At 36.0% G+C, this 23,553-nt stretch overlaps 1 protein-coding gene across 2 annotated transcripts in view; it reads right to left on the bottom strand.

The window, feature by feature from the left end:
• The window catches only part of CHD1 (chromodomain helicase DNA binding protein 1), a 56,795-nt gene that overhangs the window by 2,178 nt on the left and 31,064 nt on the right, over positions 1–23,553 (bottom strand). The window contains exons 16-36 of one of the 2 annotated variants that reach the window (XM_074931187.1): positions 23,103–23,265; positions 21,339–21,491; positions 20,781–20,852; positions 17,576–17,725; positions 16,855–17,003; positions 16,474–16,570; positions 16,290–16,385; positions 15,249–15,425; positions 14,903–15,063; positions 13,637–13,678; positions 12,815–12,945; positions 12,254–12,392; positions 11,377–11,527; positions 10,672–10,794; positions 10,188–10,325; positions 7,730–7,981; positions 7,170–7,310; positions 3,257–3,435; positions 1,549–1,645; positions 1,279–1,336; positions 152–362 (exon numbers count right to left, since the gene is read on the bottom strand). In XM_074931187.1, coding sequence (XP_074787288.1) covers positions 152–362; positions 1,279–1,336; positions 1,549–1,645; positions 3,257–3,435; positions 7,170–7,310; positions 7,730–7,981; positions 10,188–10,325; positions 10,672–10,794; positions 11,377–11,527; positions 12,254–12,392; positions 12,815–12,945; positions 13,637–13,678; positions 14,903–15,063; positions 15,249–15,425; positions 16,290–16,385; positions 16,474–16,570; positions 16,855–17,003; positions 17,576–17,725; positions 20,781–20,852; positions 21,339–21,491; positions 23,103–23,265 — 2,880 coding nt within the window. The remainder of the gene's footprint in view (positions 1–151; positions 363–1,278; positions 1,337–1,548; positions 1,646–3,256; positions 3,436–7,169; positions 7,311–7,729; positions 7,982–10,187; positions 10,326–10,671; positions 10,795–11,376; positions 11,528–12,253; positions 12,393–12,814; positions 12,946–13,636; positions 13,679–14,902; positions 15,064–15,248; positions 15,426–16,289; positions 16,386–16,473; positions 16,571–16,854; positions 17,004–17,575; positions 17,726–20,780; positions 20,853–21,338; positions 21,492–23,102; positions 23,266–23,553) is intronic. The other variant, XM_074931188.1, reaches the window with a different exon arrangement.

Below are 23,553 nucleotides of genomic sequence, written 5' to 3'. Positions count from 1 at the left end.
TTATGTCAAATCATCAGAACTGCATTAGAGAGATATTATTGTTGCAATTTTGCATTACTCAAAAAATATTTTTTTGGTGCTTGCTACAAGCATACTACGGAAACAGGAAGGAAGTTCCAAACAGATTTTTTAAATTACCGAAGAGACTCACCTACTATCTTGTTTGTAGTGATCCCAGTCTCTGTGATCTTTTCCATTGCTGAAGGCTGAATAGGGCCTTTTCCTAGAGTCACTTTTCTTGTAAGCATCTCCCTGATGCCTGTCCTTATGATGCTCGTGGTACTGTGATAGATGTCTATCAGAAGAGTAACTGTCCCTGCTACTGTCATCATAGTTTGTATTCTCCTTCAGTCTTTCCACATCTGTTTAATAAAGTAGAGGTTAAAAGGAAGTCTCAAAGTCTTTTCTTCACCTAATTCAAACAGCCCTTCTACCTGTCAGATGTAAAGCAGTACAAAAGTGACATTATAATTTGACAGAAACAAGATCTAAATGGATGAAGGACAAATGCACTCATGCAAGTGAACTGAAAGAAACCTCAGAAGAGGGAAGCAAGCTAGAATGTAGATGTGTAGGACTCAGAAACTGAACTTTTCAAGCTCTCCATTCAGTCTACAAAGCTAAGTGTGGTCCAAATGAGCAGTGAATAGAGATGCCTTTGGTAGAGAAATTTTAAGACAGAATGGTAGCAACTTCCTATCTAAGAAGGGATGGCCTTAGCATGTGAGTAAGTTTTAAAGGTACGCCTTGTTAATGAAACTATCAGTGGTATTCCTGAAATACATTACTGTTGATCTTAAGTCCACGACAAAACACAAGATAAAAGCAAGTATAAGAAGGCAGCAGGTGTGGGAGCATAGAAAAAAAAAAATCAGTGTTATTGTCAACAACAAAAGACAGCCCATCTAATTATAAACTATGACTTCAAGGAATAGCTTGCTTTCTTACACAGTAGTGACATCACAACAGCTACAATCAGGCACTAAATTTCCAAGAAATTTACAGGTTTTGAGGAGACCTCTCTTCCTCCCCAAAATTAAACACAAAGAATGTTTCCACAATTTTTTTAAAGCATGGTCAAACAACTTGCTACTAAAAGCAGTAAGTACCAGCTTCAGTCTGCATTCAGATGGATTTCATCAGTAAACAAGTGAAGTTTTCCTTATCAGCCTATCTCTGATACTTAGCAGTGTGGGAGACAGATCTAAGAGACATGTGAAATTAAATAAGCACGAAAACTAATATATCTAACACAAGAACATACTTAACCTTTCTTACCTGGATTTCTAATTACATGTGTATTCACATTGCTGCTAATATTCTGGTCATTGTGTTGCTAAAAGAGACAAGTACAAAAACTCATTGCTAAATCCCAAAGTTCATCTGAATTAATTAGAAAAATATCCTAACAAAAGAGACTACTTTACTACAAACACAAATGCTACTTGAACTGTATTTCTGTGTTCCTTATAATCCTTTAAATCTAATAAAGGATTATAATACTTAAAATAGATATTCGTGTATTTAGAAAGGATCTGAAAATATTACCTGAGATTCTTGGCGTTTTTTGATTGCATGTTTATACAGTTTGTGCAGCTTTCTGGCATCAAATTCTGTAAACTTAGAGACAAAAATCCACAAATTTCTGAGGAGGAAGAAAAATCAATTATAATTATTCTATATAAGTTTTTCTTGTATTATGCAACAGAACATGAGTTTAATGGAAATATTTAAACAGTACTTTAGTAAACCAGAAACACTATAAAATTTACACAGTATTGCCTAGGTGCACAGCAAACATTACCTAGCTATATTCCAAATATATGAAAGATTAATTTAACAATTTGTCACGTTGTAATATTTATCATAAGTACTTCAGAGTGCAAAGTGCATGGAAAAGTAGTACTAATAACAATTTTGCTAATAGAATTATTTGTGCAACTACTTAAAAATGTAGCTATCAGTTTATGTCTGTGTTCTGAAAGTTTGTTTGAATTTTGAGTATTTACTACTCAGTAAATAAAAATTTAAGTAAAGGAAATAAAAATTCTTCCAAATTTGAAAATTCTTACAGCGTTAAGACATTTAACCTACAAGTCTTATTTAATGAAATTATCAGTAAGAGAACTGTTCCACAGAATTCCAAAGCCTGGTCAAAGCTTTTGAAACCTAATGAGAACTGTGAAAGAGAACTGAAGTGGCGTGGCAATAAATTTATGCCTAACCTGTGCCCGAATGAATAAAAGAAGATCAAGTCTTTTGCTGTCAAGATGCCAAAACCCTGAAGAAAACGTATGCTTTTATGATCACAGGTAACAGATCTAAAGTCTAGAATTCTTTTAGTCAAATTTGCAGGTAGAATGCTTAGAAGAGACTGATATACTAGTGGTTCAGAAGTATCTGAAGTGTGCAGGCTCAAGAAGCAACAGTCTGCTCCTTCACTGTGATTATTTAAATATTTTGATTTTGGTCTAGAGGTTTGCAAAAATAGACAACCAGTCAATGGTGTGCCTAACAACACCTGTATAACTTTATATAAGCTTAACTACACTCCTTATCAAAGATAGCTGAAATACTTATTTTATTAATCTACATATAATATTGTAGAATATGAGTAGCAGCTTTATTATAAGTTTCCACTTAAAGAAATACAGTATTTTTCAAACTGTAAGATATGGGTCTTTTCTTTTTTCTTAATTTTTTTAAATTGTCACCTCAAAGATGCAAATTCATCTTTCATTTTTGAAATGTATCTGAGTACACATTATGATAAATACCTTTATCAAGTCATAGTTAATATATAATTTTTTTAGAGTATATTTATAAAAGCATAAATAATTTTGCAACTCAAAATCATATCAAGTGCATATCAAGTGCCAGACTAATTTAGAATTGTCTATTTTTAGCAGGATTTAAAAAAAAAGAAACACCCAACCTCAAAGTTGAAAAAACCAAAGGCTTAAAGACAAGAATGCTTCTCCACTAAACACAGTCTAAGTAACAAGTATTTAGTGTTGGCTTTCAGTTGTAAGTGGGATGACTCCACCTACTGGACAAAATGCATTGCTATACAGTATGAAAAAAATCCATTAAAAGAACCATCTATAACCATCTTATTTCAGATTCCTATTTAAAACAGCAGAAAGACTCAAGAAAGGGAAAATAAAAAGTGAGAGAAATAATTTTAAAATATTCTGTTTGATAGAAGCAATTACAGATTTTCCTTTTTCAAAAAAACCCATGGAGAACAACTTACTTTCTCCACTGTTTAATTTGTTCAGGATTTGTATACTCCTTTAGACATTCAGTAATGTGATCCCCAATTTTGATTAGACACTGTCTAGTATGTTCCAGCTGCTCTCTTTCAGAAAGGCCCTTCTCTGGTCGATCCAGCTGTTTCAATGCTGCTTTGACAGGTCTCATTCTTTCTTTGCACTGTAAAATGGAAAAAAGGAATGTATTATTTCAAAGAAAAAAACAGAATTTGAAACATGACACACCCTTTTCTGTGAGATAAATATATATAGAGATATATATATATAGACAAAGATGGTATTGTTACAAGCCAAAAGTTACAAGACTTGCTCACAGATATTAAAAGTGTTTTACAGGTTCCCTACGGAGAAAGTTGTATTTTAAACCCAGCTGGAAATTCACTGCTCCATGAAAGCATCAGATTGGACAAAATAGAGATATCAAGGATTTAAGAAAGCACTAGTTTAATATCAGGGATTTTATGAGGAAAGGTACTCATTACAACTGGGTTTTACAATCGCAACATTCAGCACAAGCATAAAGGGCAAGACTTACACTTTTTAGCACCTTGAAAGCTCTACAGACTCAATGTCAAAATTAAAGATGCGTCCTCAGAATGTTTCAAACAGCTACTTTCTGCAACAATTAAACCTGGCATTCAGCAGAGGATCAGCACTGCTTCTCTGAGCAGTTTTTAAACCTCTGTCCTATGCAGATACTACCAGTACTTGTGTTACTTGTAAAGCTACAGTTTGGGTATGACTAGATTAGCAGTAGCAGTCATGGCAACACAAGATACATGTCATATGTGCATTCTTGAATTTTCACAATTTGAATCAACTGTTTTAATAGTAAATCCAGATAAGACCAGTTAGAATGATTTCAATTACACACTCTTGCTTGAGAATACCATCCAACTAAAATGGCATGGTAAACAGATGAAACGCATATTCTGCTTGCCAAAGAGCCAAATTAGTTAAACCTGAACAACACACAGTAGCAACTTCCATTTGAAAGTGTAGTTAAATATGCTAGTTAGGCTGCATCTGAACTTGGCATAATGATAAACACACATTACAGAATAAAAACCCTGGAGAAAACTATGTTTCTCTATACACAGGGAAAATGTTGGAAAACCAAAACAATGTTTGGAATGGAATGAAATCCTGGACTACCCAAGGGCTGACTTTGTCTTGTTAAGGCACCTGCTTGACAGGATCCCTTGCGAGACGATCCTGAATGGTATAGGGGTCCAGGAAGGCTGGGCACTCTTTAGGAAGAAAATCTTAATGGCTCAGGAGCAGCCTGTCCCCAGGTGATGTAAGAAAAGCCAGCACCAGAGAAAAGCACCCTGGCTGAACAGGGAGCTTTGGCTACAACTCAGGGAGAAAAGGAGAGTTTACAGCCTTTGGAAGACAGGGCTAGTGACTCACAATGACTACAAAGATGCTGTAAGGCTATGCAGGGTGGAAATCGAGAAGTCTAAAACCCAGCTAGAAATTAATCTGGCTTCATCAGTCAAAAACAAGAGATGTTTCTGTAAGTATGTGAGCAGCAAAAGAAAGACCAGGGAGACTCTCCATCCCCTGCTAGATACAGGAGGAAACATGGTAACAAGTGATGAGGAGAAGGCTGAGGTGCTTAGTGCCTTCTTTGCCTCAGTCTTCAATAACGAGATTAATTGTATTGAGGGAATCCATCCTCCTCAGCCAGAATACAGAGACTGGGAGAACGACCCCCCTGCAATCCAGGAGACAGTCAGTGACCTGCTGCATCACACAGACACACACAAGTTTATGGTGCCAGATGGGATACACTCAAGGGTGCTGAAGGAGCTGGCTGGGGTGCTCGCCAAGCCACTTTCCATCATTTACCAGCAGTCCTGGCTGACTGGGGAGGTCCCGACAGACTGGAAACTGGCCTGTGTGATGCCCATCTATAAGAAGAGCTGGAAGAATGATCCAGGAAATTAGAGGCCTGTCAGCTTGACTTCGGTGCCTGGGAATCCTGATGGAGCAGCTCATCCTGAGTACCATCACACAACACATGCAGGACCACCAGATGCTCAGGCCCAGTCACCATGGGTTTGTGAAAGGCAGGTCCTGCCTGGCAGAACTGATCTCATTCTATGACAGGGCAACCTGCTTATTGGATGAGGGAAGGCTGTGGATGTTGTTGTCTACCTTGACTTTAGCAAGGCCTTTGACAGTGTTTCCCATATCATTCTCCTGGTCAAACTGGCTGCTTGTGGGCACACACTTCACTGTGTAAAAAACTGCCCGGATGGTTGGGCCCAGAGAGTTGTGGTGAACAGAGTTAAATCCAGTTGGCGACCGGTCACGAGTGGTGTCCCCCAGGGCTCGGTTTTGTGGCCACTCCTGTTTAACATCTTTATTGATGATCTAGACAAGGGGATTGAGTGTACCCTCAGTAAGTTTGCAGATGACACCAAGTTGGGTGGGACTGTTGATCTGCTCAAGGGTAGGGAGGCTCTGCAGAGAGATCTTGACAGTCTGGAGAGGAGAAGGCCGAGGGGAGACCTCACTGTCCTCTACAGCTACCTGACAGGAGGCTGCAGATAGCTGGGCAGGAGTCTCTTAAACCAAGTAACAAGCAATAGGACAACAGGTAATGGTCTCAAGTTGTGCCCGGAAAGGTTTAGACTGAATATTAGGAATTGTTAAACGGTGGAATCAGCTGCCCAAGGAAGTGGTGGAGTCCCCATCCCTGGAGGTGTTTAAGAGTCGGGTTATGTAGTTCAGAATTGCTAATGCTAGATTAATCCTTGGACTATGTGGTCTTCAAGGTCTTTTCCAACCTAGATGATTCTGTATTTTGTGAAATGGAATATCACCATTACCATGTAGGCATCTAGGGACAATTCAGAAAAATCAGGGAAGCTGTTCCACTGCCTAATCATGCCACTAAGTAATTAAGCAGCTGCGTTACATATTGCACTAGCCACAGCTTAGAGTAGCTTTTAGAAGACAGATTACAAAGTGCACTGCTTAAATACAGATGTGAACAGAAAAATGGAACTGTACATGGAAATCAAGTGATTTTCTGTCACTCAGCCACATAAACATACCCACCTGAATTACTCAAGGCTTATCCTGGAAACCGCAGGTTACTTGGAATGTTTAGAATAAAGCCATACATAGACCAGTCACTGCCATACTCAAAAGAATCTAATTTGTGTGCCACAGCCAGCACCCACAACAGCCACAATAAAACCTGACTGGCTGAAACAACCAACTGTTGAAATCTGAATGACTAAATACCCACAGGAGAGTAGCTGCTCTAGTAGTCACTGAGAGCTTTCCACAGGACTCAGCCAACCTATAAAACTTTACATGAAGTGTGTGTACATACCTTTTTTCCTCAAATACTGATTATGTTCTTAGTCAGAAGTTGTGATTAAACTAAATTCTTTTGGTGTCAGAGACATTACTCCAGCAAGCTATTTCTAAGGCCTTTAGCATTTGTTCCTTCCTCTGTCTCCTAATTTAAGTCTGCAATACTTCAGATAGTGCTGAAACTTAATTTGTCTTGTTATCTCACAAAGGCATGAAGCCAGAGACTCCAGAAATTACGCTGAAGTTCATTCATGTCTGTTCTTTAAGAAGCAGGATACAGAAGTTATTCTTGATGATATATTTTTAAAGTCTATATTCTAAATCTATGAGGCACACAGACCACTGGTAAGTTTTCCTGCTATCCTGCATAAAGAGTAAACAGCAAAATAAAACTACTCGAGACAAAAATTACTTCAGTACAGTGTCAGAAACATTCATTGGTCTGAGACTTTACTAGCAAAAGATCATCTGTGTTCCTGTGCCCAATAACAGAATCAAGAACAGAAATTCTCCTCATTTAGATGATCAAGTAAACACTCTTATCAAAAAGGAACTTACCACACTAAAAGTTTTCTGATCCAGTTCTTCAGATTCTTCTGATATAGGAACTGGTTCACTAGTTGCAGTAATATGAACTGGAGTATCCAACAACGGAGGTTTTTTAGTTTTTTCTTTATTTTCAGATTTGAATTCATTTACCTAAGAACAAGATATAAAAATATTTAAGCAAATTTTATTTTGGCTCTAGAATTATCCTATAATAAATTACAACCCCCCCGTAACTTCTGCATTCTAATAATAAAAACTATGCTGACATTCAATGACAGAGCGTTTTACTATTTCTGTGGGATGGAAAAGGAGAATGGAAAAGGAACAGAAGAATTTCTTGCAGACACTTGTACTCAGTCCAACTAAGATACGTGTTACTGAAGATGTAATTTCCCACTTCATATGCCTATCCTCATGGTTTCAGGTAGTAAAAATAAAACTTCAAATGGCATAAAAGACTTCAATGAGATGACGACTGATCAGGTCCAAAACACTTTTTCATCTCAAAATCATTCATATGAACCTAGTGGCCTTTTCTAGTGCTGTATAAGATAAGTAAACCTAGTTACCTTCTCTTCCTTTACTTCTTTCTGTGTGGATTCTTTTACTTTGTTTTCTCTCTTTTCTTTAATATCTTTTAATTCTTTCTTATCATCTTTTTCTTTTTTCTCCCTTTTCATATCCCTCTTATTTTCCTTTTCTTTTGTCTCTCTTTTTTCTTCAGCTTCCTTCTTTATACCAGTATCTGGCTCAGGCTTTTCTTCATTTTCTTTTTCTGCTTTAACCTTTTTATGTGGATGTTTCACTGAAACAATCTCATCCTGCAATACGCAAGCATATATGTCACATCAAACTGAGCTCCTATCTATACAAGTTTTGTAACTATCAGATTAAAAGATACTTTTTATCTGTGCATTTTTTTACTTTGGGACATAAATTTAACACCTATCAAATACAACTGAATGAAGTGGTGGAGAAGTACTTACTCGCCTCCTTGATATGACAAAGCAAGTACTGATTTGGCAGTGGTAGTAAGGTGAGAAATTAACTTAGAATTAACTTGGAATTCTGTTCCTCTAAAAGTTAGTTAGGCTCTGACAAATTAAAACTATAAGAAAGTAGGTCTTGGCAAAACTAAGCTGAGTGTTCATCAGGGATATTAGAAGACTTCTGTTTTAGTTAGCTTTGTCCAGGTATGCTTTTATCAACCCCATATTAAACATTCACAGGAGAAGGTAACAGAGTCTCGACTTTCTTTTTTCCAGAGGTGTTCTTTTTACTAGGCTTAAAAAAAAAAATCTTAGATAGGGGCCCATTTAATTATTTGAAGGTGAACAAAATAACACTCCACTGGTCTTTTATAATATTCACTTATAAGGTTTGAGATGGAAACTCAAATCCTTTCAGACAGAGAAAAACACAGTAAGTAACAAAAGAATCATCATATTTGATTTATTTGAATACATCCTGGAAAGGTGTATATAGAAACCATTGCAGAAAAACAGATGAAAGAATGCTTAATACATGGATTTGAACAGTACTTAGATGAAGTATCAAGTAATTAGCCCAACCAGGACTTCAGAATTTAGGTATCATGAAAACTTCCCAGCAAAAATCCATTGACTCCAAGGGTTTCCTGCCTGTTCCTAGTGGTTAAACAGGTAAGTTTTAAATATTGTACACAGTATGGCAGCTAAGTAGCTAAAGCCAACCACTGTGGTGGTTAAATCCATTTCTTTTATATAGTACAGTTTTCAGAAGTGCAATTGTTAGTCTGTGTCCAAAAGTATAAAAGTGATTAATATCTATTCTTAAATATACAAAAGGGGACAGCATTCTAGGCACTTTCCCAAAACATAACAAGTCAATCAACTGTCTGGCAGTGTCTTTTGAGTGGAGATGAAGAGTAACACTCATTTTTTAAGTAGCCTCAACACTTATTTTACTTAGTTTTAGGGTTTAGTTGCCCATATTAATTTACTGGGAACTGTAACAACGCTTACAGTTCTTAAGTCTTACATTCCAGATAGACTATTGTATCTGTAAAAATAAGCCACTCTACATACAATTTTTTTTTTTTTTTGGGCTTTATGTTTTATACTTCACAGTACAATTTAAATACATACAGGAATGCTCTAGTTAAAAATGAAAATTTTTTATAGATGTATCATGGTTCTTTTAAGGCTGACTTAATTTTAACTATGTATTCATGTAAGTATTTCTTCCTCTAGAATTGACAATTACAATGGTTTTTAATAGTTTAAAATCCTTACATGACACTTCAATTTAGTTTATTTTAAATCAAGTAAAGTATTTTAATGATCCATACATATTTATTTTGACTACTTTCAAAGTCATAAAATTAGCTGTAACTTGACCTAAATTAGCTGTAACTTTACCTAAATTTTTATCACACAGCAGAAACCAATAGAGATGAATGTTAGAAATAAAAAGAACCATCAAATGTAGAGGCCAAAAGGAACACATCAGAAGTAACAGAACACAACAGGGTTAAACAGTCAGTTATATTTTTTGCATAAATGATAGTCATGACACAAACAGAAGCTTTCACATGCAAGTCTTGAAATATCATTTATTCATCCTGCTCTTTCTAATTGAGCTTGATGTTTTTTTCCTGAGCCTGAATAAAACACTTTACATGAAGAACCACTAACAGTAGTTAGAACATATTAGCCAGAAACAGTAGTTTCATAATTGTATGTTGTATTAGGTATGCATTTCTAGCAGATAGAATGCTGAAGTCTTTAAAGAAAGCTGAAACTGAGCAATGCCACTTGTAATTAGACCACAACATTTTTTTACAATGCAATGTGGGAAACTACTCATAATTCCTCAGTTATTGGTTTATCCATGTGCTTGTACTGATGTAATATCAACTGTAGTGGCCACAGGAAGAGGATGACATTCAGGTGCTTCAATTTTGTTAAGTCGGGCAGCAAATAAAATACAAGTTGATACTAATAGGAAGAATGGAATAACCAACTTTACCATATGGAAGATATTTACCTTGTTATCCTCATCATCATCTTCATCAGATTTTTCTGAGGGTTGTGGTGAAGAATCGCTTTTTATTTCTTCTTTTATTTTTGCAGCCTTTACAACCTTATTCTTCTTAGTTCTTGTTTTCCTCCTCTTTGAATTGCCCTGAATACAAATTGGTCTCCTTAATATATCAACTGACAAGCATCCTTGAACCAGTTACAAAAAAAGATTGTTTTTTACATCAAATAGAGGATTCGTTTTATTTATTGCCACTAATGACCACCACTATTCTCAGGACTGGAGACAGAGCATAGTGCAACAGTAGAGAATACATACAACTTAACTATAATACAAAATGGAACTTGCAATTAATTTCTTGAGTTGTGTCTCATATAATATTAGTAACACCATACAAAGAAGAAGTGCAGAACTAAAGAAGAAAAAGGTCACCTAACATGTCCATAAGAGTACTGGTTTATCTCACTAAAGAATGCCAAATTTTACTTACTGCACCAGCAAGCCTTTGTGCTTCCTTTCTTGCAAGGTCTTTATTCAGTAATTTAATGAGGTAGTCTGCACGGGTCTGTAACTGCTTTGCCTGGGGTTTCTTATCTGGATCATCAGGCAAGATCTGAGGAGAACAATGGTAGTATCACAGCTATGAGGACATGTTACTGGGTTTGGAAGATGCTAGCCTGGAGCACACAGAACAGTAAAAGCTGCATAAAAGAAAGTGGAAAACAATCCACTTCAACCATACCTAGAAAATATGCCAGCATGTTTGAAGCAATGGAGAATTTCTTAAATGTTTTCATTTCTCTCCAATCATGCAGGTAAGGCAGAGTCTCAGAAATTGCCTCATAGTTTAAAAGCAACTCAAGAAACCAGCCTCAGATTTATTTTTCCACTCTGATAGTTTATGTAAGAAATTCTGAGCTCCTACACTGGTCATGCAAAGAACTCCCGGCTCTGTCAGGATTATATAAGTTGAACTACATAGAAATATGGCAACATAATTGACTGCAAGAAGACATACTTCAACCAAACACACAAGACCTTAAAATGTAATAATATAACGCAAGAAGGATACTAAGAACTACAGCTGACTACATCTCTGCAATTTCAGTAATCAAAATAAGTTCTTTCAGTAACTCTTAGTAGCATTATTACCTAGATGAAAAGAGTCCTTGATTAAATGTTATAGATGGCATACCTTCTGTGTCAAACTGAGATCAGGATCCATTTTTATCATTTCCCAGCTGCCATAACCATATTCATAGATGCCTATTAACAGATTGGAATCATCTTCCTTACCCCAATCTATATCAAAATGAGCAGCCTTGGTGTGGCATGGGATGACATATCTAGCAGAAATAAATTAGACAAGTAAGGGATTTTTACTTCTGAAGCTTAGCAAGGGGTAAGGCAACATACTAAAAATAATACAACTAGATTTATTTTCTCTGCTAAGATGCTGGTATATTTAGGAATTCAATCCAAATATTTATCTTTATGTTTTCTTAACAATTCTATAAATTATTTATTGAATTCAGCACTGAAATGTGTTTTAAAGCTGATCAAGACTAAATACGAAGAACAGACATCTGTCTGTGGCCATTAGCTGTATCACAGAGTTTGCAAACCACGAATAAAAGCAAAAATCATCACCCAAGTTTAACTGCTAAGTAGATAGTTTAGGGATTGTGATACACAAGGTGGCAAGGGAAAAAGTTCAGAAGGTAGAAAAACAACTTCTGCTGCACTTTGCTTTGAGGGGAAAGTATCTGTCAGAGATGACACATACAGCAGCCCCTCAGCAAGCCTGAATCCTAGTCCTGATTATTACTAGTACTGAACCAGTCCCCAGTGAATACAACTCAGAAGCCAAAGCTCGTACTGGCTTCTATGGCAAGGGAAGAAAGAATGAAGAACAGATGTGGAGCAGGTTATTGCTGCCAGTTCTTACGGGGAATGGAATGACAGTGTTGTCACAGTGTGCTCTGAGTCAAAGTTGTCTGAAAGAAGCTAATAAAACTTTTTAATAAAAATTTTCTACGTTACTATTTCCTTTGAAAAACCCCACTCCATACCTTTTTCTTTCTTCTGGATCTGATGGAATGGATTTGTGCAATGGTGCCAACTCTTCTTCATGAGAAATCACTAGCTTTGCATTCACCTGCACTCCAGAGATTCGGAATGTTGGACCTTTAACTTTCCCAAGTCTACCTCCTTAAAATAAATTACAAAGTTATTAAAACATTTACTTTTATGAACATCATACAGAAAAATGTAAAGAAAACAAGTAAGACTGATGCTATAGCAGCTAACTTTCAATTATACCAAATGACCTTTTCTTAACCAAATGTTAGAATTAAGTTCCAGAATCTTAGCATAGGTCTTTCAGAAAATAACAAATTACTTTTAAATTTCACAGTAAGACAAAAACCATACTGAATTCTCCAATGACAATTCACACATAAAAAGGGGAAAAGAGTTATCTTACTATAACCCTTTTTTAAAATCCCTGGCATTACAATATTTTTGTTTACACTTCCCCAACAAAACTGTTTTCCATTATAATCAGAGTGCAAGAATAAGTCAGGCTTTTTGACATTTTTGATTGCTCCCCCAAGCCCCTGAACACACTGTACCTGCTCTTTCTTGTCCAGATGAATTGTCCTTTAAAGCTTTAATGCATCCATTATGTACAAGCTCTCCCAAACGTCTAAGGTCTGTCTCTGATTTATCAACTAGTTCAGCATCTCTAGCTACAGCATCTAACCTGTAATAAGACAAGATACAGGTTTTTATAGCTCTAAAGCTTTAGTATTTTGAATGACTCCTTCAGACTTTGAAACTTACATGATCATTTCTCTAGTTATCAGTCACCTGCCTTGCTATGCTGTGTACAATTTTGATCCAAGGAAAAAAAAAAAAAAAAAAAGATTCAGGTATCAGAGGACAATACAACTGTAAATGACCCTAACCCTACAGTGTTTAGTTAAATTACTGTATATTTCTTTAAAATAAAAAAAGAATCATAGGTTCATATGGGCTAAAAGTATTTTAAAGGAAAATAAGGATGGGAAGGTTTTCTTAAAATATGGAATAAAGGAAGCTTAAAAATAAAAATTGACAAGGAAAATGCAAAACCAACTTTGACAGTCACAGTGGATAAATTGATAGGCTTTCAACAGGCTATCAAACAAGACAACTGAATGATTATCACCAGTGGAGATTAAACAAGACAACAGGTAAAATAAAGAGTAAGTAGTCCTGCAAATTGAAAGGTTTGTTGTGTGACTATTTGCACACATACATGAAGAAAGGGAAGATACTAAGCTGAAGTCATATTATATTCAAGACAAAAGACTAGACACTGCATCTTCTATTCAGCTTAAGGTTTCTTAGTATATTGTTATATGAAAACATGGTTCAAAGTTGCTACACAAATAATAATCAAACAAGTTTACCTCTCAAGAGGGCCACCAAACTTCTTGTAACTCTTGATAAACCTAGTAACAGAAAATAAATTTGCTATTTAAATGTATGCTTACCTAAATACCGTGGTTTTAAAATTATATTAATACAAATACGAACCTTAGTATAATGATATATGGACAATGACAAATAAAAAGAGGCAGTAGGACAGCTTAGTATATCCAGATAACCCAGAGTTTTATAGATGTAAAATTTATTTTCGAAATTGCTTTATTAATTTCACAAGAGAGAAGGTTCAGCAGCTGGATGTGTGTATTCATAAAAAAATTAATGTAGATTTACAGTGAATAGGGATTCAGACATTATGTTATGTCTTAAATAGTAGAAGGAGCAATCTGCAAGTTTGAGGACTTTGGAAAATATTACATGAAAGATACTGTCTGTGGGAACGTGTAAGTGATGGAAAGAAACTGAAGATACCTGGGACAGAAAGGAAGTGAAATAAAATTAAAAAAAAAAAAAAAAATTTCCTCAACAATCAAGGCCTCAAATTGCTAGAGCAAACACAAGAATAGCTTTGAAAAAATATCATTCACTGTGTTGTTAGATTAAATGGAAAGGCAAAAAGGATCTTTAGTTACTTTTTCTAATCAAGAAGATTTTAAAACTTTTACTGCGCTTTAGAGAAAAACAAAGTAGCAATTCACAAACCCAAAAATGCAAACGAAAAAAATTTGTCCTCCTACCAAAAAAGTATTTTAGCACCAAATATTGAAGGGACCTGTTTTACAAGATTCAAACAGAATTTTGCATTTTTTTAGTTTAAACAAGCATGATATATGATTAACTCAATTACAGTGTCAATAAATTTAAAAGCAAAATACACTCAAATTTTTGAAGGTGTCACCAAAAAGATTTAAATATTGTTTCAGCACTGCAGTTTTTAGATAAAATGATGCGAAGCAGATTATTTTGCTTGTATGTTAAAAGAAAACTTTATCCACTATGACAGCTGGGTTTTGAAGTCACTGTCTTCATGGGTTCCAGGAATTAATTTAAAAAAGGAGTATTTTTCAAACCTAATTTTATCCCTCATTAGAATAGGTTCAAATTCTTATCATGACAGTTCACCACAAAGTACATAAAGCAAAACATTTAATGCCTAGAATTAAAAAATTTCAAGTAAATTCAGGAAAAATAAAAAGAAATAAGTGCCCTCTGTACTTTCAATCTCTATAATAATAACAATTTTTAAATTGTCTTGTCTCTTTAAATATGCATGTGCCCCCATATCTTACCGCCTGATCTCTGCATCACTAAATCCTTTAATATTTTCTCGAGGTATAGTTCGTGGTCTTCCACGTTTTTTTGGCCGTTTTCTTTCTGAGATGGAGTCACTATCAGATCCAGAGTATCTTCTGCTCCTACTGCGTCTCCCTTCACTTCCATTAAAGCTGATCTGTAATTTCAGAATAAGTAGTTCAAAGCTATGTGATCAACAAATATAAGTAAAGTTTTACCTAGCTTGTCAAAAATACGCATTCAGAAAAGGAAAAAAAAACCAAACCAAAACCCAACAACAATCCCCAGCAAACAGACTAAACCAACAGCAATGTAAAAGTACAAGTCACAACCAAGAGACACCTGTTTTGCACAGTTTCTCATCCTTGGGAGCATGTATATTTCTTCAAGTTCTTTTTGTCTTTCCTCCTCTTCTATTCTTCGTCGCTGGACTTCTGGAATGATTTCTTCCCAATTTCTTGAATTTCTTTCTGGTTCTAATTCAATGTCATCTTCATCCATATTGGAAAAGTTGGCCACCTTGTATATCAGAATGCATGTTTTCATCAAAGCAATACGTGACTTATTTGAAAGACTGAGAAACTAATATTATAGGAAAACAAAGGTCTAGATGACTTATTTTATGCATTTATATATTTTATGTATTTATATGTACGCTATTATGTAAAATTTATACATACAAAATGCTTCATGAAACAGTGCCTCTAATGCATTTTTATTCATTTATGAAACAGACACAGACTCCATGAAATATGGGCTGAGAAAAGATAAGAATCTTAAACATCTTCCTGACAAGTATATGATCATTGTTTAACTTCCTTCAAAAAGGGCTAACAACATTTGATTGCCTGAGTTAACGTGAACCTCTAATAGTATAAAAGTAACCAAACACTGAGTGCAGAAATCAAAATACATTGCAAATGAACAATGAGCAGGAGAGCTCGTTAATAATCTGCTGATCTAAACAAATACATCATGCTCTGCATTGTCTTTCCACCCAGATTATACTATGTTTAACTGGCAACACTTAAAATACCTGTCATTCAAGTTTATTTCAGGGCCAAAGGCTATTTCCAGAAGTTATCAACTAAGAAATGCAAACTTTGTATTTTGCATTCAATAACACAGCTGCCAAGAATTCTAATCATTAACACATTCATAAATATTTTATTAGCAAAATACAACATGTATTTTTAAATGTTTATACTGATGGTAGGTATTCTGTATATTTGAAAAGACATTTTATTAGAAAGAGATACAAAGTTGACTTACTGAGGCATCTATTTCATAAGAATGAACAGACAGATAGGTACACAAAAGAAAAATAGTATCATTTATACAGGAAAGTGTAATTATGGCAGGAGGGAGGGAACAGAGCAGTACCTTGAACTGTGAAAGCAACTCATCTCCTACAGTTAATGGACCTGGCTCGTTTTCCCGAGTTTCAGCTCTCTTCAAGATTTCATCTATATCCATTTCCTAAAGAAGAAGTAGTTTCTCTTTACAGTGAAATAACTCATACGTATTGCTTGTTGTTTTACTTATTTAGTCCAGAAACACTACTTGCCTGAGGCTCCTGTTCTTCCCCTTCAGCTTCTTTAAAAAGTTCCTCAGCACCAAACTTGAGAATTGCTGATAACTCCTCCTTATTAAAAGGTGTTGAGCTGAAATAAAGGATATCTCATGAAAAACTTTATCTTACTAACCTGAAAAAGTTCTCTATAACCACGAGTCAATTAAGCTTTCTTATTACTGATAAATAAAAACTATATATATGTATTTTAAATATACATTTAACACGCAAATAAAAATTTACAAAGACAATATACTTTGCATCTTTACTTATTTAAACTTATTTTGCCTTTTGTTAGTCAACTGAAATAACTTACATTTTTACTTGTCAAATATAGTTAAGGATAAACTGGTATGGAAATAAATACAAATATACCTTGAAGGAGTAGAGCCTGTATGTAGTACAGTTTTCCCTGTAGTGTCCATTCTCTGAATTACTAAGTGATCTAACACCATCTTTTTCTTGGCTCTTTCAAGAATATCTTCTTCTACTGATCCTTTTGTAACTAGCCGATAAATATTAACCTGTGTAGATTTTTTTTAAAAGTAAGCATACAAGGAGAAATCTCAGTCTTCACTACATATCTTCTGAATTTATTGACTAGTTTCAAATACGAAATACTAGATCAATCATCTTATCACAGTCTTTATATGTGGGCTTTTTTTAAAAAAACAGAGAAATAAACTCTTAGACCTGTCTTTTTTAAACTTCAGTGATTTGGCATAAACATTGCCACAGGCAAAACTATCATATTTTTATGATGTCTTCTGCAAGAAAGAAACCCGAAGAGAACTAAGAAATATTTAAGCAAGGGGGATGTGACTGAAACAGAAGCTACTTAATAGAATAACATGATGCCAATGAATGTGAGGCAGACAAGCCTACAACTCTTCTCCCTCTTCCATCCATATACCACAGCTATCATATTATCTCTCCATATAGGGAGATTTTTTTAAAAAACGGTTAAATGAGCTTTACTAACATTTTTTGACAAATACAGCAAGTATTAGTTAGTCTCAAAAATACATGAAGACCAAATTGTACTACTGTACAGAACCCTCCTTTGGGTCTGAAGCTTAAAGTTGAATGTGCATACCTGTTTCTTCTGTCCAATCCTATGCGCTCTAGCCTGTGCTTGAAGATCGTTCTGTGGATTCCAGTCAGAATCAAATATAACTACAGTGTCAGCAGATGCCAAGTTGATACCTAATCCTCCAGCTCTGGTAGACAGTAAAAAGCAGAAGTCCTGAAATCAAAATAAATAAGTTTTATAGTTGTAATATTCTTAAAGGAACCAATAAGATACTTATTTGTGCAGTCCATGGAGCATATTACAAAATCATGTAATAGCAATTCCATACTATTCTACAGTTAAAGCTTCTTTAAGTATAATGCAAATACTGATATCAATTTATTTCACAAACAGTTCACAGAATCACAGAATCATCTAGGTTGGAAAGGACCCTAGAGATCATCTAGTCCAACCGTTCGCCTAGCACAGTTCCCACTTACAGCATATCCTTAAGCTCTAAATCAACCCTACTCTTGAACACCTCCAGGATGGGGACTCCACCACCTCCCTGGGCAGCCCATTCCAATGCCCAACAACCCATTCTGTAGAGAAATACTTCCTAATATCTAGTCTAAACTTTCCCTGGTGCAACTTGAGGCCATTCCCTCTTGTCCTGTAGCTTTCTACTAGGCTAAAGAGGCTCAAACCCAGCTCTCTGCAGCTTCCTTTCAGGTAGCTGTAGAGGGTGATAAGGTCTCCCCTCAGCCTCCTCTTCTCCAGACTAAATCCCAGTTCCCTCAGCCACTCCTCATAGGATGTGCTCCATACCCTTCACCAGCTTTGTAGCCCTTCTCTGGACATGTCTGAGTAACTCTATGTCCTTTTTGTAGTGAGGGGCCCAAAACTGAACACAGTAATCAAGGTGTGGCTTCACCAGCGCCAAGTACAGGGGCAAGATCCCGTCCCTGTCCCTGCTGGCCACACTAATCCTGACACAAGCCAGGATGCCATTGGCCTTCTTGGCCACCTGGGCACACTGCTGGCTCCTGTTCAGCCGGCTATCAATCAACACCCACCCCCCACCCCCACCCCCAGGCCCCTCTCTGACTGGCAGCTCTCCAGCCACTTCTCCCCAGGCCTGTAGCACTGCTGGGGGTTGTTGTGGCCCAAGGGTAGCCCCTGGCATTTGGCCTTATTGAAACTCCTCCAGTTGGCCTCAGCCCATGGCTCCAGCCTGTCCAGGTCTCTCTGCAGAGCCTCCCTACCCTCGAGCAGATCAATACTCCCACCCAACTTGGTGTTGTCTGCAAACTTACTGAGGGTCCCCTCGATCCCCTCATCCAGATCATCAATGAAGATGTTAAACAGGAGTGGCTTCAAAACGGAGCCCTGGGGGACACCACTCGTGACCAGCCGCCAGCCGGATTTAACTCCATTCACCACAACTCTCTGGGCCCCTGTTGTCCAGCCAGTTTTTTACACAGCAAAGTGTCCGATTGTCCAAACCTCGAGCAGCCATTTTTGCCAGGAGAATGCTGTGGGAAACGGTGTCAAAGGCCTTGCTAAAGTCAAGGTAAATTACATCCACAGCCTTTCCCTCATCCAATAAGCAGGTCACTCTGTTATTGAAGGAGATCAGGTTTGTCAGGCAGGACCTGCCTTTCATAAACCCATGCTGGCTGGGCCTGAGCATCTGGTTGTCCCTCATGTGTTGCATGATGGTGTTTAGGATGAGCTGCTCCATCAGCTTCACTTACTTACTTCTCAAAAGTTTAAAGGAAGCAGCATCCCAGATGATGATCACTGACCAAAAAATACCAAACAAAAGCATGGCCAAAACCACAAAAACCTTACCATTAAAGCTTTGTATGCTACAAAGTCCCTCTCCCATACCGCCTGTCCTAAGCCCTGAAATACTAAGCAGGCATGACAGAGCAGGGAAGATCCTTGAGCCCACAGTTAACCAGTTAAGGAGACAGAAATGAAAAGCCTTCTGCCAGGTTCAATGCTGTTCAACATACTCATGAACAGTAAGAAAATGGGATAAGCAATGAGGTAGAAAAGTCTGTAGATGATAGAGTATTATTCATTCGGATACAACTACAAAGACCTGCAGAACACCTTATGAAATTCAAAGTAAACAGGCTAAAAAAAATTCCCAATTTTCAGTACAGTTACATGAAATATCAAACCATTACACTCAGGAATGACTCCAGAGAATTGTCTTAGAAATTCCCATGTAGCCCTTAGGTCAATAACAGCCCAAAATCATACAGAATGTTCTGAATTTTTATGAAAGAAATAAAACTGAGAACAAAATTTTGTTGCTGCACAAATGCAGTTTTCCTTCCTTTTTGAAATGCTTGAAGTTTAAATTCGTCCTCATTTCAAAAAACTGCAGAGATTTCAGAAACACTAGAAATTTTAAACAGAATTAACTACTGTATTTAACAAATATCTGAAGTTTACATTATTGGACTTAAGTCATTCTCCCTCCATAATAGCAGAAACAAAGCTCATAAGCAACTGACAAATGCTGTGCTTCAATTACTGACTTAAAGAAAACCAACCTAAGCAAAACAACCTCCCCTCCCCCACATCTACCAGTGCAGGACAAAAGATTTAAAATGATTTAAGGTATGGGATGGCTTCCATATCAGGAATGCTAAATAAGCTACAAAACTTCAAACTCAGAAAAGAAAAAATCTGTAACAGATACCTACATATTCACAGGTGTGAATATTCATGTACATATGCATCATGATGTTCACAAAGAATGGCTAGAAACCAGTTCTTTGCTATTTCTTCCAGGGCATGTAAGTAGGTGGCAACAGATGAAGACAACAGAAGACAGATTTGAAACTGAAGATGGTTGTTCATGCAAGGATATACACAAATTAGTTCTGCCCAATGCCAAAGGATGTTTTTGATGCTGCTTGTGTAAGTTCAATGGTCTTGTAAACATTGTTGGGTTAAGTTTTACACAGCAATAGAAGTTAAATTTCTACAGCATTTATATAGTAATTAAATTATTTTGATAAAGAGCTTCAGAAAAAAATTATAGCTACACAACTGATTAAACACCACTTTCGTAAGTTATGTGTTTTCTACTTAATCCCTTCTTAGGGAAAAAAAAAACCAGATGCAAATCTTATAGTCTAGGCAATAAGAATGAATTTTCCACCTTACTGATATATTCCTCCCTTTTCTCAGACTTCATTTTTTATGCAATGTTTATTTATATTTCTTGAAAAAAAATAAAACAGATTCCTTACAAAAAAAACCATACCTCTGATCCTTCTGCATTAAAATGATCCAGTGCTTGTTTCCTCAATTCCCCTTTTATTGATCCGTCAAGTCTCTGAAGAGATTGATACTACAGTTAAAGAGTAATTCTTATACTATATTAAAAATCTGAGCAACCTGAATTCCCAACTGCCAAAACTGTTATGTGAAGAAAAAGTAATGCAACACTTCACATAATCTCTCATGTTTCATTTCAAAATACTATCTATATAGCATATAGCAATCGCCACTCTTTCTAGAAAAAGAACACATTTTCTTGTATCTTTTCTTAAGCAAAGTGGTAAAGACCACATAATGACAAAATGGTTGAGGTTGGGAAGGACCTCTGGAGGTCATCTCATCTAACTCCCCTACTCAGGCATGGACAGCTAAAACAGGTTGTCCAAGATCATCACCAGGTGACTTTTGAATGTCTCAGAGGATGGAGATTCCATAACCTCTGGACAACTTGTTCCAGTGCTCTGTCACCTTCAGAGTAAAGAAGTGGTTTTTGTCATATTCAAGATCAAAGTTTCTCGGCTACTACCACCAAGATTCTTACCTGAAAAGGAAACTGACGATACTTCAGATATTCTGCTAGGATGTCCAGCATTCTCACCATCTGTGAGAAAATCAGAACTCTGTTGCCACGTTCTCGCAGACGAATCAGTAGCTTGTCAAGAAGGATTAGCTTCCCGCTGCTACGTATTAAATGCTACAAATGGAAAAAAATGCATATTACAAAATAAATTCATCTCAACACTAGTACAGACTACAGTTGGTTAGACATTCATTTGAAGTTTTCTTTTCCTTCTATTGATGTGGGAAGGAAAAAAAAAAAACCCTCTGACGTTCCTTAAGAATTTTATATTTTAAAAAGTGTATACAATATATAGTCTCCTAGAACTAAAAAAACCACAAACCAACGCACCAAATTCGTATGACCATAAGACAATACTGCTATATAAATTTTTTCATAAATAGTATGCAGCATTAACTGACACAGAAGTTTACTCTGATTTCTGTTTAGTGGATTCTAACTGAAATCAACACGATTACTAACTCATATTTTTAAAGGAAATGCACTGTTCCATTCGCTCTCAAAGTGAATCACATCTCATCAAAATATGAAGTAAATATATGAACTTAAAAATTTAAACAGTTATGATGTAGGCCCAAGTTCTTTTCTGCCAAGTAGAAAATAAAATTTTGTAACCAATATAAGATGGAGAAAAGAAACCCCTGTCTTAGTACTACTTTCTCTTCACTTCCCAACTTCTGAAAAAAAACTAGGTATTGCTGCTTAACCATCTAAGCAATTTTAAACAAAGCCTATCAATCAAGTTCCTCAGGCAAGATAAAGTGAGGAGCACCTTGTTTGTGGTGCCTAATGCTGTAAACTACCTAAAGCCTGTTAAGCCGTCTCAGCTCCACTGGGAATAACTAGAACAGAAACTCAAGCCTATGTGAAATGTAATGTTGAAAAAATTAGGTCTCTAGGTGAAGATGATTGGGATAGATTCTTACAAAATTAAGCATTCCGCATTAGGTGCCTTTATTTTTTATGCCAGAAGAGAGGAGGGTATTTGTCACTGAACAAACAAGTAGCTTTGGGAAGGTATTTAAATTATCAACTTAAAAGCTGACAGGAAAAAAATCATCTTTAGAAGTATTTGTGTTGGTATAAACTGCATCAGCAACAGCAATCTTATCTGTTGCTGTGCCCTTCAACAGTTTTGGTACAAGTATTAGTTAACCTTAAGTAAAACAACATACCATCTTTGGTTGTAATGATAATTGTTTCCATCTGTTACAACAGTAACAAAATCAGAAGTTTTTGATGCTTGTTACTTTCTTTCCCTTTCACTCTGATTGTTTGCAGGCACACAGAGAACAGTATTTGATTATAAAAAAGGTTTAAAAGCATTCTGCAGATCACCTTCTGCTGTCACACAGACTGACTGTGTAGCACTGCCAGTCATGCATTTCCACTCACATTACATTCACCTGCTTGGCTTTATCTCACTTAGGTTTAAAATAGGTCTTAAGTCTATTGTGTGTGAAAATACACAGTCTGTTTCAAACTATTTTCTTTGATTGTAATTAAAATCAGAGATATTTTATTTAGTCAATTATCAGTCAATTATTCAGTTCCAATTAGAAGCAAAAAATCAAATTCTCTTACATGTAAAACCCAGGATGCACATTTTCCAGCGAACCTGTTTTTTCTTATTATACAATAAACTACCTGAGCACTATAAAACTATGTGAATATTATAGATGTAAAGCAAAACTTTTTTTTTTTTAGATTAAAAAGTGGTATTACCTGTAAGGCCTCTTGCTTATTATAGAACTCATTATCATCTGGTGGTTTAATGAGGTAGCAATGGTTACAACACTTCTTGAGTTCCATCATGATGTTCAAAAAGCCTGATGTACTGCCTTTTGAACCTTTACTGAGGGCTTTATAATTCCTGGTTAAAATCCACCTATGATATAAGATGACCAATGTAAGTAATTTCTAACCATATGTGGAAGCAAGACAGATGTAATCTTTTAAGTAAGACAGATGTAAGATTCTAAATATCAACAAGCTAAAGAAAAAAAGCAGCTCCCAAAATGTTGTACCAAACGTGCCAAACAAAATAAGCTACACAAATAGACGTTAGACCAGTGTAATTCTTGAGCCATTGCTTTATAGGATTTTACTGTTGTGAAACCCTAGAAGTCTCAAGTTCAAACTGCATTATAAAAACTGTACTTCAGTAAACTGCATA

This window comes from Athene noctua, chromosome Z (assembly GCF_965140245.1).
Source record: "Athene noctua chromosome Z, bAthNoc1.hap1.1, whole genome shotgun sequence".
NCBI lineage: Eukaryota > Metazoa > Chordata > Aves > Strigiformes > Strigidae > Athene > Athene noctua.
This window is presented reverse-complemented; position numbering and strand designations above follow the sequence as displayed.